Source organism: Balaenoptera physalus, assembly GCF_965194825.1.
Source record: "Balaenoptera physalus genome assembly, chromosome: 13".
Taxonomy (NCBI): Eukaryota; Metazoa; Chordata; class Mammalia; order Artiodactyla; family Balaenopteridae; genus Balaenoptera; species Balaenoptera physalus.
This window is the reverse complement of record NC_138892.1, coordinates 68,220,722-68,236,885: the sequence shown is the minus strand read 5'-3', so window position 1 is coordinate 68,236,885 and position 16,164 is coordinate 68,220,722. Positions and strand designations below refer to the sequence as shown.

Sequence of the window (16,164 nt, the reverse complement as noted above, 5' to 3'; positions counted from 1 at the left end):
ATTAGAACAGGACCTAATTTCCTATTTATTTAGGCTATCAGTAATCACTAATGGCTGTTATTAACATTAGTATTGTTAATGAGAGGGAAATTTGGTTTTAAAAATGTAGTACAATACTCTTAAAATTTTCATCTTTGTTTTAAACATCTGGAAGCACTGCAGCTAACTGCAAAATATTGTCAGTTTTTCTGTACCCCTGAAGAACGGTTTATAAGTATTTCTCATGTACATTATCACACAATGATAATGAGAATTCTTTTGAGTTCTACATATGACAAATTATGTCAAAGAACCATAGCACTTTAAAAAAATTGTTGCCACTGAACTATTGGTTAGAATTTCCCTTGATGTTTAGCAATAAGCCTCAACAATTTACCCTGGCCCTGGTGGTTTTCAGTTTTGATGCTGTACATGAATAGTTTGTGATATATTTTCAGAGAAAAACCAAAGCTAAATAAATTAAATGATTAAGTTAATACTAATTACTCTGACTCCTATAGTTATGAAGGAAAAACTGTATATACTTTAATGAAACCTAATTATTACATAGTTTTGCATTTCGGCTTAATTCCTATTTTATTGTTTCGCCAACAAGACTGCCAACTCCTTAAGCTTTACAGCTAGTCAAGAATTAAATCTGCATTAAATACAGAATTAATGTGTCTTTGGGGTTTAATTTTTTTTAATTAATAGCAAAGTCCAATGTCAGAAGAGTCAATGTACCAAAAAATTGAAACAGAAAATCAAAACTCATTAAAACAATTCCTGTTTGCTCAGTAGTGTATTTTTTACATTCACTGAACATCCCCTCGCCTTTCCCATAATTAAATTTGACTATTGGAATCATGTTTTTTGTGGATCTGAATTTTCAAAGAATGTGATTTAAACGCTGTTAATAGTTTTACCACTTTGAGTAATACTAATCCTAACATCGATCCTAACAAATGTAATGCTGTTTTGTACACAATTATATTCAACTGTTTATATTCTACACAGAATTTTGAACTTAAGTCAGTGCTAAACATCCTGCTTAAGTATTATAAATAAAGAACCCTATGGTCTGAATATTTCAATATAATCTTTTAAAGGTACAGTCAAGGAAAACCTACTACTGGAGGTTCCCTTGAGGGCCAAGTCAATTTCTCTTCCCTCAGCTTTTGCCCAAGGTAGGCATTCAACAAATATTTACTCGATGATTTAGTAATCTGCATTGATAAAAATAAACATTTCTTTGGTTTAGTACTTAGGCTCTTCTAGTTTTCAGAAGTTACTAAATACCATAAACAAAGTGCTAAACTACTATAAACAGTGATGATACTATAATAAGCACAGTTAGTTTGGGGTCTACTTTTCCTTTCAGTGATCACAATAGATGAAATAAATAAGAACACACAAACGAACACCTTAACAATTTTAAAAATTCAAGATTAGATAACTGACCTAAACAACCAATAAGACCAACTCCCTCAAAAAGCACATTTGGGATTGCCTCTCCAAAGAATATTATAATTGGCTAAAATTTAATTTTCTAGCTATTATGTTTTATTAAAAAGTCTTTTTTACTTGAAAATTATCACTTTCTTTTTTTAAAGTAGATTGCACTGAATTTACGTACAAAGCATAACCTCTAATATATATTGAAAAGAAACAACAACAAAAAAACCTCTGAAGCACTAGACCCTACATGGATATGTCATTCAGTAATCTGTCAATAGCAGATTCAGAATATCTACATTACAATTACCCTAATCTGCAGCAGAATAAACTATTACCTCATCTTTTAAAAGCTTATTACCAGTACTCCTTTAGTCATTTGAAGGGAAGTCCACATCTACTATTTGGTACTGTAATCAAATGTTCAAATAAGACAAGTTAGTCCACATAAAAAAGTACAGCAGTAGACACAGCCTAGAGCAGCAAGTGGTGAAAGCGTTCTCACATCTTACCAACAGTTCCTTTCCTAAGATCATCTTTAATGAAATATAAACTTAAGTTCAATAGGCTTCTTCAACCAATTCTTTTAAACCTGGGAGTAACCTAAAATCCAAAATTAATCCAATGAATCAACATACCAATTTCTCAATTATTTCAGCTGTTGTAATCATACCTGACATGCTTGATTTGAAATTTGGTATAGTTTTTTAAAGCTACTTAAATGAGGGAATTTTAAACCTCACAATTTCTAAATAATACTAAAATTGTTAATACTAAAACTGATAAGGATCAGAGATTTCGTATAAAATAACAGAAACCTCTAATTATGGTGTTCAGGGTTTGCAGTTACTAATAAAAACAACTTTGCATTTTTTCACATCAAAAGGGCTTTGTCTGTCAACATTTCTCATCAGAACAGTAAACTACACTGAGTTTCGACATTTCCACTACTATCGGTAATTTTTATAGGACTATTTTCCATTAATGCTTGAAAACTATGAACTACATTTTATTTGTATCTTATCCGATTACAGAATATCTATTGTAAAACTGTCACAGATCTCTAGCAATTTCTTTTTCAGGATCCAACCTGCTCTATGCTGCCCACTATGGGAAATGCAATACGGTACAGAGAAATGTAATACTATGCACTAGGGTTACTATTAGTGCAATCCCATTAAAAAAATTTTCTCTGGGTACTTGGGTGCTAAGATAGGGTATTCTTGCAAGAGATACAGAATGAGTAGCGGTATCCAAATTTATTAAATTTAAAGAGCATCAGTAGGAATAGACAGCACCAGAAATTATATTTTGGTAATGCATGCGCCAGGAGTACCAAGCTGGTGCAGCAGGGGATGGGGCATGGAACTTACTGAGGCACAGCCTGCAGAAAGATGCAGTTCTGCACTAGAGAGGGAATATGAGGGTCAAAATCAGCATAAACAAAACACCTCAAAAAAATGTCATGCAAAATACAAATGACTGCAGTAACTGGAAAAAAATTTTGGAATAAACTATTCGTGTAATGCATACTTAAGTTTCATAAAACGAATCTCCTCTTTCCTTAAAACTTTACATTCCTCTTACAAGCAAATACCGTTAATAGCTTACTTTGGCCTTACATTTTTCTAGTCTTGGGGAAATCGAACCATGTTGTAACCTGATAAACATCACGTTTTATGATTTTGTTTTCTCTGACTAGAGCATATCCAAAGTGTTCTGATTTTAAATTCTATCCATCAAATATCCTTTAGGACTCCATTTTGAAGACGACAGCTTCTCCTTTTTTCTGAGTCGATTGTCCCGTTACACATCACATTTTAAACGCTAATAAAAAATGCATTAAAACGTTAGAATCACACTCCAGGTCTTTAGCCTTTGCTATCTGTACTGCAAGGCAAAACACATTATTGTATACACATGTGTGTATACACACGAACACACATTGCCAGCAAGCAGTCAGTGGCTCAAAAGTGGCAACCTCCCCTTTGAAAAACAAAAATATAAAATATCATCCCTCCATTCTGCCCTTCGAATGAGAAATAAGGCAACCAGGTTTGCCGACTGCAGAGCTGGATACTAGAAAAGGCATTCTAACGTTTAACCTGAGACATGGTTAAAACATACAACCCTAGGTCCCGACTCGGACGACTTAAATTTCAGTGTACGTGCCTTCGTTCCCACTCCTGCCCCAGTAGCACCATCCACGGCCCGGGTCCCGACGGCGACCAACCGGCGCGCCGGGGCTGCGGGCAACCGCGAGGACCGCCCGCTCCGGACAACCGGGCACCCGGCTCCCGGCCGACCGCGAGGCCCCGGAGCAGGGGCGTCCGGGGCTCCCGATGCCCACGACTCAGGCGAGAGGTCCCGGCGGGGCTGTGGACTCTGGCATTTAAAAACTACCGAAAAGTCTCGCTGCACAAGTGACGCGGCGGAAGCCACCGCCGCCGCTTCGCGTCGCCCGGTCCCCTTCCCCTCGGAGCGGGCCGGGAGGCCCAGGCGACCTTCGGGGAGATCGCTGTCAGCTGCCGGGAACGTGGAAAAGCAACCAAAGCCACCAAGGCGCTGCGGCAAGTCCCCGGAGCAGTCAGCCGCAGTTTTCCCTTCTCTCCTTAGTTACAAGTCCCCCGGCAGTTTCGGGCGCTTCCTTCGGGAAAAAGAAAAAAGGGAAAAAGCGTGGAGGTGCTACAAGCCGCTGACATTTTCCGTCGAAGGAGATCCCCTCGGCTGCATCCCTGAAGCAGGATTTCCAAACTCGGACGCATCCTCAGCGGAGGCATTCCATGTTGACAGATCTCTCGCCTCCCACAAAATGGGGCGGAGGAGGTGGCCGCTGTCTCCTGTATGGGCGCCGCCATTTTGTGAGGCGGTGGCGGCGGCGGCTGCGGCGCGGAGGCAGGAGCTCGGGGTGTGTGTAATGGTTGAATAGAATGACCCCCTCCAGGGAATCCCCGGCGCTGACAGTTACGTAAGGGGCTGTGCGCAAGTGCGGCGTTTAGGGAATCCGCACAGATCGGGCCTCGCGGCTCTGCGGCCCACATCTCCACCACCCCTAGGAGGACCGGTGGGGGAAGGGACAGATGAACTGGTCTCCCTCCTGCCCCGCCCCCCCTCGCCTCCGGCCCTGGCCTCACTCCTCCACTCCCCCGGCTGGGTCGCCGCCCCTCACAGGCTTCCGAGACACTTAGTGGCCCTTGGGTGTCAGGAACTTCCTAGCCACAGCCTTGTTCCGACCGCATTTAAGAGACAAACTTTACTTGGGAAAGAAATCCGTTTCCTAGAGTGAGCACCGGAAGCATGCCGGACTGTATTACATAATTCTTTTCACCACCAAATAAATGTTCTCATTGGAATCACTACCTGAAATAACCCAGCCAGACCTTTACTAGCCTGTGACCTTGGGTGTTGGTGACTTTGCCCGTAGTGGCCATCGCGGAAATGGGAATAATGATACGTTTCACATCTCGTGAAGCTTAGCATTCGTAGCAAAGGGCTGACTGCAACACCCCTTGTAGATGCAAACTTGTGGTAGTATTTGTTGAGATGTTGCGTCTCCCATTTAAACAGCCTTTTTTAAGCTTCAAAAATATCGCATTTAAGACACTTGAGAGAAAGCAAAAACATAAGGTTTTATTCAATATTTGTTTTAAGCGCACTATCTTTATGATACCTTAATAGAAAAATATAAACGTTAATTATTATTGTCAAAGTTCAAAAGATTGCTTCCCAACCAGTTTAATTACTGTTTGCATAACTCAACACAGAATAATCTTGTTTGAGAAGTGAAACCAACCAAAGTCAAGATGAATTAAGAGCATGACTCTATTTCCATAGAACTAGGACAGGCAGTTCACATTGTATTTAATTTATAGTTTGCTAAAGTTAGTCCGTGGATAATTCATGGAAAATGTGCTAACCAGGCCCCCAAATACTAGCACAAGGCTCAGAAAAGCCGATTCTTTTAGACCTTAAAAAAAAAAAAAAAAGGTGACAGATTGACTTTATTCCGATCAGTGAATGATGCGTAGCGTGAGGAGCTGCCCCTCTGGGATTCCTTTCCCTCCCGAGCGCCACACCGGTTCTGTCGGGCGGGCGGGGATTCCGAGGCGGCCCTTCCAACAGCCGGGCCGGGGACACGAACATCGCCTCCACCCCTAACCCTGGAACAACCGGTAGTGGCCGTTTCCCCGCGCCTCCCCCCTTTCCGCCGGCTTTGTGTGCGTGTGAAATGTGCGGCACATTGCAGATGAACCCTAAGCCCGGCGAGCCGAGTCTATTGTTCCCCGCGAGGAGCTGCCGGGGCGGTGTGGAGCCAGGCGCAGTGCCGCGGCCGGCCCTCGGGGGTCGCTGTGCGGCGCTGGCTGCCCGGCCGTGGCGGCGGCGCCGGAGGCGGCAGAGAGGGAGGCTGGCGGGGAGGGAAGCGGGCAGGCGGCGCGCAGCGGCTCGGCTGCCGCCGGTGCCTTCTGCCCGGGGACGCCCCGGCCGCGAGGCCGCGCGTGAATGTGTGCGAGGGCCCCGCGGAGCTGCGGCCGGAATACACGCTGTCACCCCGCTTTCCACAAACCACCACACAGACCTCCCCCTCCCCACCCCCAGCCCCGCCTGCCCCAGCCCCGCCGCCGCCGCCGCCGCCGCCGAAACTACCGGGCCTCCGGCCGCCCCGGCCCCTCACCGTCGGCTCGCCTTTCCCCTCGCCCGCTCGCGCGCCCCCGGCAGCAGCACCATGTTGAATCGCGTCCCCGGGCCGAGCCGCCTGGGCCGGCGGCGCTGAGAGGCGGGCGAGAGCCGGGCCGCGGGAGGGAGGGAAGGAAGGGGTGGGGGCCGCGCTCGCCCCGCGGCTTCGCGCGGATCCGGCAGTCGCCTGCCCCTCTAGTTTCGCTCCGATTTCTTTAAACTTTTTTAGAAATTCCCCTCCCTCCTTCCCTCCTCTCCCCTTGGCCTCCTGCTCCCTCCTTCCCCTCCTCCTCCTCCTCCTCCCCCTCCCTCCCTCCCTCCCTGCGCCGCCGCCGCCGCCGCCGCCGCCGCCGCCGCCGCCACCGCCGGCCCATGACTGAGCCCCGCCGCCGCCGGCCGAGGAATGGGCTCCGGGCTCTGGTAGGAAGCGCAGGGAGCGGGGGGCGCTTTTAAAACACCGATCTGGGTTTTTTTAAAACCTCCTTCGAAAAAATAATGGCAAACTCGACGGGGAAGGCGCCTCCGGACGAGCGGAGAAAGGGACTCGCTTTCCTGGACGAGCTGCGGCAGTTCCACCACAGCAGAGGGTGAGAGCAGAACCGGGGGGGCAGCGCCGGGGCGAGCCGGGGCGAACGGGGCTCTCCCGCCCGGGCCGCCGCGGGGTCCCGGCTGACAAGTGCGGGGCTTTCTCTCTCCCGCAGGTCGCCTTTTAAAAAAATCCCTGCGGTGGGTGGGAAGGAGCTGGATCTTCACGGTCTCTACACCAGAGTCACTACTTTAGGCGGATTCGCGAAGGTGAGTGGAAGTTTTAATTTGTATTTCCCTCTCACTGGTCTCCTCCAAAAAGTCTCCTTTGACCCCGGAGTGGGCGCTCGGGGCCGGGGGGGTGGCCCGCGGGGGCCAGAGGCGTTCTTTTCGCTCCCAGCCGGTGGCACGGAGGCGGACGGCGGCGGGGCTGTTTTTGGCCTGGTGGCTCGCGTGCGCGCGGCGGGCGCGGGGCTCGGCGGGCGGGCGGCCCGGCGCCGGCTCGCGCCCTGCCCGGTGCCCGGCCGGCCCGGCGGGGTCTGAGCGCCGCGGCGGGGAGTGCGGGCGTGCGGGGCGCCCGCCCGAGCCCCGCGCCCGCCCCGCGCCCGCGCCCGCCAGCTCGCTCGCGAGTCAGCTCTGCCGCCGCTGCCGCTCTAGCACAGGCGGAGACACAGAGACACACAGACTCTGAGAGCAGTTTTCGTGCAACTCAAAATTAGCGCGGGCAGGTTTAACATCGATAATCGGCTGCGAAATGATCCCGGCAGCCGGGGGCACAGCCTCGGCCCCTTCGCTCTCGGTTTATACAGCTAACAAAAGAAACCAGGACCTGTCTCCAAATAGCCATCTTAGGCTTCAAGGCTAGGCAGAAGCTGTAGGCCTCAAAGAAGGGCCTATGGAGATGGATAGATCTGGGAGAGGGATCGGAATCGGCCCCGGCCCCCCCAGAACCTGCGGACGTCGCTCTCCGGAACAGTATTGATCCTTTTGAACTTTTTTTTTTTTTTTAGTGTAAACGGACCGCGTTGAGATTTAAAAGGGGGCGACAGAGGGACTTGCGATTGGTTATTGTCCGGGCTTCAAAAACAAAACAAACCCACCAACCCCCCCCCCGCCCCCCAAACAAAACAAGTGCTCTTAAATACTGGGCTCTCGGGTGAAAACACGGTGATTCAAGCAGCCCTTGCTTAGTTACTCTTACGGATCGAGCCGAATCACCCACTGATGCCTGAGGTATCTGCAGATCTCTGTAGAATGGGTATTTATTTCAGAGTTAGGTTAGAGTTTTCTTGAATTGTGCACTTTCAGACAAGTGTGGCTGTGTTTTTAACAGGTTTCTGAGAAGAATCAGTGGGGAGAAATTGTTGAAGAGTTCAACTTTCCCAGAAGTTGTTCTAACGCTGCCTTTGCTTTAAAACAGTATTACTTGCGGTGAGTAGTAGTGACTCTTCCAACAGTGTTTGGGAATAAGGGATTTATGGGGAGATTTGTTTTAGCAAAAAGAAAAAAAAAAAATCCCCAAACAAGAAACAAACCTTGCACACCAAAACAGTCTAAACTTCTGTTAATTTCAGTCTGAGAAACATTAAATATCCGTAAAGTGAGATTATAAGAAGGTGAAAGTTTTCCTCACCTATTTTGGGATTGTTTACATTTTTCATACAGAATCATTACAGGTGACACCCCACCCCCATCTTGGTAAACATTCTTTGGTGACATAGTTATTGATTGTTTGATATCCACAGAGGGGCAGAAAGGTGATGCTTAGTAAGAGTTAAGATAATTAATGAAACTTCGGATCCCTTGGGAAATTTTTTTCTTTGTTTTGGAAACTCCTTTGCCTTTTAAAATTCTGACTTTAAGATTTTTTTAAAAAATGAAACCTCTGTGTGGAACCGTGTCACTGAGTAGTTTTTCAGTAGAATATTTCTGCATAGCATAGCATGTTGGTGCCTTAAGAGACCAGGATTGTTCTTAAAATATATATATATATATATATATATATATATATATATATATATAAAATATATATATATATTTTTTTTTTTTGGAATTTTTGAATGACTTGAAAACCTTTAAAAGGATTATTATCTATTTAGGAAAATTAGGGATACTGCAAAGTGGAATACTTTGATTTGGATTTTCCTTCATTCTTCCCCTTCTTTTTTGACTATTTATTTGACAAAGTAAATTTCTTATTTAGTTGGCATGTGATACAGTTTAGATAATGTATTTTGTGATTCAGCCTTAATTTTTTCTCAGTTTTTCTCCTAGGAATATTTTTATATTGTAATTTATTATGAGGTCATCTTTTATTTTTAATATTTATTTTACTTACCCATAAAGGCTCTTTAGTTGGTGTTTGTTATTTAAAACTAAAATAATGCTCTTCACATTTATTGCTTTTTAATAATGATGTTATAGGATGACCTTTTAGGTAATGTGGCTTCTGCATAATTTGAGCTTGGCGTTTATCATTGCTCCAAATGCAATATCCAGATGTAGATATTCTGTGTTATGTTCAGCATTCTGGAATAGGAAATGCAGTAATTGCACAGGTGTACTTTCTGTTGGCTATCTTAGATTGACTTCAGGCTTGAAGCTGAAGAGTTTGCAGAACTTTGTGAGTAGTTACTGAGTTACACAGAAGTCTAGAAAATATTAAATATGGTTAGTTGTTATCTCTTGTGAGGGTGTGATGGCATGTGTCAGAGTGCATTTTAAAATAAAAGACTGAAACAAAAAACAAAGTAAAACAAAATTAACCTTCAAAATTGTTGATTTAGTAATGTGGTGAGAAGTAGAAAATTTTTTATTTATGGTGATACTTACTTGCTCATTTTCATTTATAATATTGAGAGGAGTACTGTTAATACATGTCCTGGTTTTCTGGTAATCAGTTTGAACCATTTGGATTTTAGACCGTTTAAAATACATGTTAAGTTATGCCTGATATTTATTGGATGATTGATTGATTGATTTTAATATCCAGAAGGTACTGTATGATATATATGTTTCATGGGATGTGTGTTTTTCTGAAGAGTTTACATTCATACTAATAGAGCTTTAGCATAATCAAATGGCTAGACTCCCAGTTTATTATAAGTTACATAAATATTGTTTTTGCAGTTGTGATTTCTATCTTGGGATCTATCATCCATTGATGATACTGTTTTTAACAGTAGTAGTTTCAAGATTGTTCACAACTCTGTATTGTTCTCGGGTCAGTTTGAGTTTTATGCTCTTATTAGAAGCTACATTTTGAACTATGTCCTTAGCTAAACTTGTTTTTCCTCCATATGTCACTCTCCAGGTTTGTTTTTTGTAGGGTTGTAGCTAGGCTACTAGGAGAAAAGTTGAAGTATTTGTTTTGGAGAATAAAACCATGTGAAGATTTGCATGGCTTGTAAAGAAATACAAAAGAAATATGCTGGTCAAAAATTGGGTACTACCAACCTTGGAAGGTTTTTTTCCATAGTGGTGTAATATTGCACAGTTGGAGGACATGTATTATGATGGGTTTTACACCTTCCTCTGAAAAATCTTAACTGGCAGACAGGATGCCAAGCTTTCACAGTAATTCTGTTACTTAACCATAAGAGTGCCTCTTCATAGTAACCAACAGTAATCAAGTGACTTTGTAAGTTCCCTCTTTGATATGTCAAATTGAGTATCATGGTTTCTGATGAGTAGATAATGCAGTGTGTTTTATAAATCACAGGTGGACTCATTTTTTTTTAGTATGAACTGCTGTTTCATTTGACTTATTGTAAGGACTGTCATTACATGTGTTCTTGTTTAGAAGTTTAAAATTTGCTGACATTCCTCTGTAGTTAGAGGGGTAGCTGTTAGCCTGGTATTTTATGATATATTTTCATGATATTGCAGACATTTAAATAAAGAAGAACAAACTAATATGCTGGCCATTCTAACAGACATAGACATCAAATACAGAGACTTGAGTTTAGTGGTCTGCCAAAAGTTAGCTTGATTGTGTCAAACATACACTTATTCAGTTGTAGATTGTCTACAAAAATTTCTCAAAGTCTAAAATTGAAAATGCAATTGATTATTTGTTTTAACATTGGCAGTTAATTTTTAAAAATAAAAGTGCCTACTGATAATGTGTAAAAGTACTATATTTAAAGCTTGGATATTACTCATCTATTATGTCTATGTATTTTGTTTTCACTTAGTTCCGTTCTTGGCATGTACATCTCAATATATTCCACAGATGTTCATTATTAGAATATCTTTATAAGTATAAAAGGATAAGTTAATAATTTCCCACATTTTGTAGATGAAGAAGTTAAAGTGCAAAAGTATCTAAATGGCTTTAGGGACATTTGTTAATTGGACAAAAAAGTTGTATTCTTGATATGTGTTCAGTAATATTTAATCAATCTATTATGAATTCACTTTGTTAGTCAAAGTGATTTTAAGAAATTAAAATATAATTGGAAATTACTTATGGTTAAATTTATTCCTGAGTGTATTTATACCCAGTGTTTTCCATATTTACTCAGTTAATTTTATATTTTCATTTTGTTTTGGTGCTAAGATTGGGGGACAATTTACTGCTCTTACTTTTTGTTAAGAATTTGAAACCTTGGTATGAAGATTTAGGTAAATATTTCAAATAGTTGAAGAATTTTGTTTTAGCTTACTGATGCCAATAGTACAGCTATAGTCAAGGTTAAGTTGATGTTTCCATTATAAAACTTGATTTTTTGAAAAGGAGGTGAAATACCTTGGACTTAAAAAAATTTGTTGTACAACACTGTATATTACTGATTTTATTATAAAATGATTTGTTTACATGTACCTACCTTTGGAATAGTCAGAAACTTAATTGTAGAATTGTACCCGCTATAGTGAATTTTCAGTTTCATCGTGAATTTATTTATTTTTTTCCCCCCTTGGTGGATGAAGCCCTGCCTTAAATTATACCAATTAAAGTTTATATTTATCAGGTAAATAGAATGAATACACTTGTGTGCTGGGTGGTTAGTGTCTACCATGTAGATCACTTTTTTTAAGAGAAAGTCTTTTATGAATCCTGAGGTTAAATGAAAGAATGCTTCAAAACTGTAATATAAGTAAATAAAGTAATACATTGAGTTTGTGTATCAACAGAATTGATAAATGGAGATTGCTCTCCTTATTTAAGGAAGGAAAATAAAAGTAATATGAAGACTGGAAGAAAAATTGTATCTAAATAAATTATTCATATATGCATTTTAAAATTAATTTTGTAAACTATAACCTTTCATTTTGAACAAACCTGATTTTGATACCTTCTCATATTCTGTTACAGTTTAGAGGGTGTGCAAACTTGTTGAAAGGAGGAGTGGAAAGTAGAAAAAGTTGAAAGACTTATGCGACCTCAGCTAGGTTAGTGTTGTGTCTTAGAAACCATGTTTTAAATAGCTTAAATTTGCCCTCAAGTAGAAATAAATCTAACTCTTTCCAGGGTGGATAGTTTTCACTGAGGACACAAACTAAGAACTTAACTGTAACTCCCAGAAATGTTTATATGCTTTTTTGCATTTAAATTTTCCGCCTTAGCTGTGAACTAAAATTGTCTGCTTCTAAAGAGGAGCACTCTTATAATCCTACCTCTTCTCTGTTGTTGATTCAGTATTTTCAGTTGGTTGTGTGTAAAATCCACCATGACTGGTAGAGAAGTATATCACTTCTGTGAGTATTTTATAATCTGAGATGAAATGATATTGGAAGTTGGAAAAGGAAGGAAAAACAAACATTTTAATTCACTGGAATGTAGGTGCATTAGTCAGTGAGTAAGTACTCAGTACTGCATGTTTTTAGGTAAAGTATTTAGAGTGTTTTTCATTATTATTTGGGGGAAGGCTGCTTATTGGGCATTTTCCAGAGTGGTACAGGCCCTCCTCAAGTTTGCTAGTAAATATAGGGTTTGTTTGAATTAGGAAGTAGAGGACATATGGGGAGTGGTTCTCTTTCTACTGCTTTCATCTGGCACCACCATCGTCACCACACTGTTGGGTATTCAGGATCAATTAGAGTGGAGATTCCCAATTTGTGCTGTATGAAGCACTTGTTTTCCTGAAATGTCAGTATGTTTCCTTGAAAAAAGACTAAATGAATTTGAGTAATAACAATAAATTTGTGTTACTTCATTGAAGGACTTCGTAGAGACTGTATTTTGTTAATGTGAGTTGTGGATCTCAAGACAATTTGGAGAAACACTATTTATTACCTCCCTGCCTCCACCTATGGTAAATGATGGTTCCCAAACACTAGCGTACATCGCAGGGGAATGTTTGCGGAACATCTACTAAGTTCTGTGGAGCACAGTTTGGGAAACCCTGAGCTAGAAGTGATGAGGGTAAAGGAAGAACAAATTTAAATATGGAAAATGAGAAATGAGAGGTAATTATGTATATTTATATAGATATATATAAATACAGATTTAAATGATTTTTATGGTTCTATTATTTGCTTATCTTTATCAATTGCTGTGCAGAATTATATTGGTAATACTTAAATAGTTGTTCGAATAGGAGACATTAAAGTTATCTTGTGTTCATTGCCAGGAAGAGAAAGGTAGCCAAATCATTGGTCACGTTGTTTTGCAGAATAGTAATTACTTTTGTTGAAATATGATAGTCATGCTAAAATCTGTATTTGCTTCAGTTCTACCATTTCAAAAACATAGGTCATAATCATGAATTTTGACTTTAGGGAAAGCTGTTTAGAAGTGGATCTTGGTTTAAGGACCAAACTTACTGGAGATAAAAATGGAGATGTTGGAATTAAAGATTGTCATCAAATATTTTATGGTTTGAAATTGTAAGCATAATTGTTATGAAAAGCAAAAGCATTGGCTTTTGAATTTAAAATAAATGTAAATAATATGGTTAGTTCAGTTATCCATAGTAGAGTTCAGGAAATAAGCAGGTTGATTCTTTTTATTCAGAAGTACACAAAAATGTATATATGGTGATCGATACTAGTATTGGTTACCTATCGTAAAGGTTATTAATGGATTCACTTAGGATATAAAACTTTTGGGGGACCTGGAATATAGAGATGGTTTAGAGCAAATTGTCACTCTCAGTAGCATTCAGGTTTTCTATGAATTTTATTGTGCTTTCCAAGAATTGTCTTATTAAAATAGGGTCTAACATATAGTTTTTTGTTTCAAACATTAAAAAATATCACTTGTGCTTGGATACTTTCTGAGTATTCATTATGCTGTGAATTCAAAGTTAATTCGTTTCTACAAGATATATACCCTTGTGACTAAGTATATTGCAGTGATCTGTTGCTGGAACTGGAATCTCTTGGTGATATCTAGGAATAGATACTGCATTATGAATTACTGTCCCCAAATGATAGATTCATACTTCCATCAGTATCTAAATTAGTGTTTGCAGATCCACCCCATCTTACTGCAAGAGAATTTTATGGTGGGGCTGAATCTCTTGTTTTGGCTCTTTTATCTCATTAGTCTCTTAACAGCTCCCTTTTCCTATCATGCCACTGATTTATTGAAGTAATGGGGTCAGTTGTCCTTTAGAATGCCCTAAATTCTAGATTTGGTTGACTTCTTCCTTCTAGTGTCAGTTAACTTGTTCCTCTGTCCCCTGTATCTATTTCCTAAAAACTATTAGATTTAAAGATTGAAAAAATTCAAGTTGAGTATTTTAGGTGTACTTTAATAGGTAGTGCTGTGCTTTTCATCAGATTATGAGGCATATAATGTTTAGTTGTCCTGTTTTAGTGGTGCTAAGATTGATCAGTGGTTTTATGACTTAATGGTCTAAAACACTATTTTTTTAAAGTATGCCCCAGGTGATTCTTAAGTACACTGAAGTTTGAGAACAGCTGATCTAAGTGTTGGAATTAAACCAATTGAGTTGCTGAGATAACTGGTTTAACTTGGCACCAACATGTTGGCCAGGGCTGCATCCAGAGCAAAACCTCTAGGTGACATCTGGTCTAGGGGCACCTGCTCAAGCTGCACCTGTCATCTCTAAGCAGAGCCTGGACACACCCTACTTTGTTTCTGGGCTCTAGAGAAGATAACAAGGGCTCCACTTAAGTTAAGGGGAAAAAAAGGGGTAAATGAACTACCAATTTGAGCTTATCCTAACTGTATTTGTATAGTAATTCGGATTTTAAAAATTTAATTAAAAATAAAATTTCTTAATATCTAGGTTTTGTTTTTAAATACGACTTTATAATATTTTCCCCAAATGGAATGCCATTTATTTTATTGAATTTACTGACCGCTTTTTCTCTTTGTGAGGATTTTGTTGGTCTCTCTCAGTACTGCTTAGGGGAGTTAACTTATATTGTATAAATTCCTTTAAAAATAACAATACTAACAATAGCTTGTCTTGTTTAATGCGCTTTATCTTCATGTTTCAAACTTTTCGTATGTGAGATTTTATTTTTATCACTTCAGATTTCACAAGTAATTGATGTTATTTAATCTCAGAAAAAATAACACTTAGAAAAGAATTTCTTTACACCGCTCAGACTCTTTTCTTCTGGAGCATATGGGCTACTGAAAAAAACCAAAAAAGGCTGTAGGTTATATGCAACTTTCAATCTTAAGTGTCAGCCATAATTGCCACTTGGTAAGGTTTATTTTATATATTTTCAAACCACACTTTCTCCCCTTTACCTTTCCATTCTTTTCCCTGGCGATAGACCTGCTTTACATTTTACAAAGCTTTGTTTTATACATAACCCTCCATTATCCACAGTTGTTAAATAGCTTCAGGTATATTCCATGACCTAGTATGTTTATCTTTTGCTTCTTTCGGTAAATGACTTTTTTCATTACTGTGTAATGGGACCAAGCCAAAGTGTTGCTTTTTATGAAGTAGAATTTGAATAAAGTTGTACAAGAATATTGTTTGAATATACATCTTAATGGGATATATGGCAAGTATCTTTAATTCTTTCTTTCTGAGTTCTTAACTATTGTACTTGGTAAATTCTTACTTAATAGTGTTCAGTGGTCAGCTGCTCTGTGCACAGAGATGATGTTTATTATATAATTATAATATACACATCTTTCATGGTGACGTGTTTTCAAATGAAATTTGTTTTTGCTCCTCTCCTAGCCCACTGGCTATTTTAAATAAATAAAATGTTAATATAACATACATGAGGTCAGTAGGAACATTCTTCCATTAAAATAAGACAAAGAAGAGACCATGGTTAGGGCCCTAACCTGTTGTACTTTAGAGGTGGGGTTGAATTTAAATGTGTCAGTGATAATGCCCAAGTTGATCACACTTTCCATAATGGTTCATAGGTTAAGTGAATTTTCAATGTACTTGAGCACAGATCAGACCACTTAGTACTTCATAAACAGTATTTAGTACCTAAGCAGGCTTTACCTCCAAGTGCACTCACAAGTAATAGGTCAAGAGTGCTTAAGTGGTTTGGTATAACCTTTTTAGTTTACGCCATTAAAAAGTCAAACTTCTGAATTTTTGAGTAGTTTTTCCAGGTAGCCCCCCATTGCGATGT

At 40.2% G+C, this 16,164-nt stretch overlaps 1 protein-coding gene across 8 annotated transcripts in view; it reads left to right on the top strand.

The window, feature by feature from the left end:
• Positions 1–6,050: 6,050 nt before the first annotated feature.
• ARID2 (AT-rich interaction domain 2) overlaps positions 6,051–16,164 on the top strand; it is a 180,487-nt gene continuing 170,373 nt past the window's right edge. The window contains exons 1-3 of one of the 8 annotated variants that reach the window (XR_014252807.1): positions 6,051–6,695; positions 6,810–6,903; positions 7,967–8,064. Coding sequence is in view for 4 of the 8 variants with exons in the window: in XM_082422528.1 (XP_082278654.1) it covers positions 6,604–6,695; positions 6,810–6,903; positions 7,967–8,064 (284 nt within the window). In the remaining 4 variants the exon portion in view is untranslated. Of the gene's footprint in view, positions 6,696–6,809; positions 6,904–7,278; positions 7,867–7,966; positions 8,065–9,216; positions 9,257–9,278; positions 15,261–16,164 lie in introns of those variants that run through there. The other 7 variants (XM_082422528.1, XM_082422525.1, XM_082422527.1 and 4 more) reach the window with 7 other exon arrangements.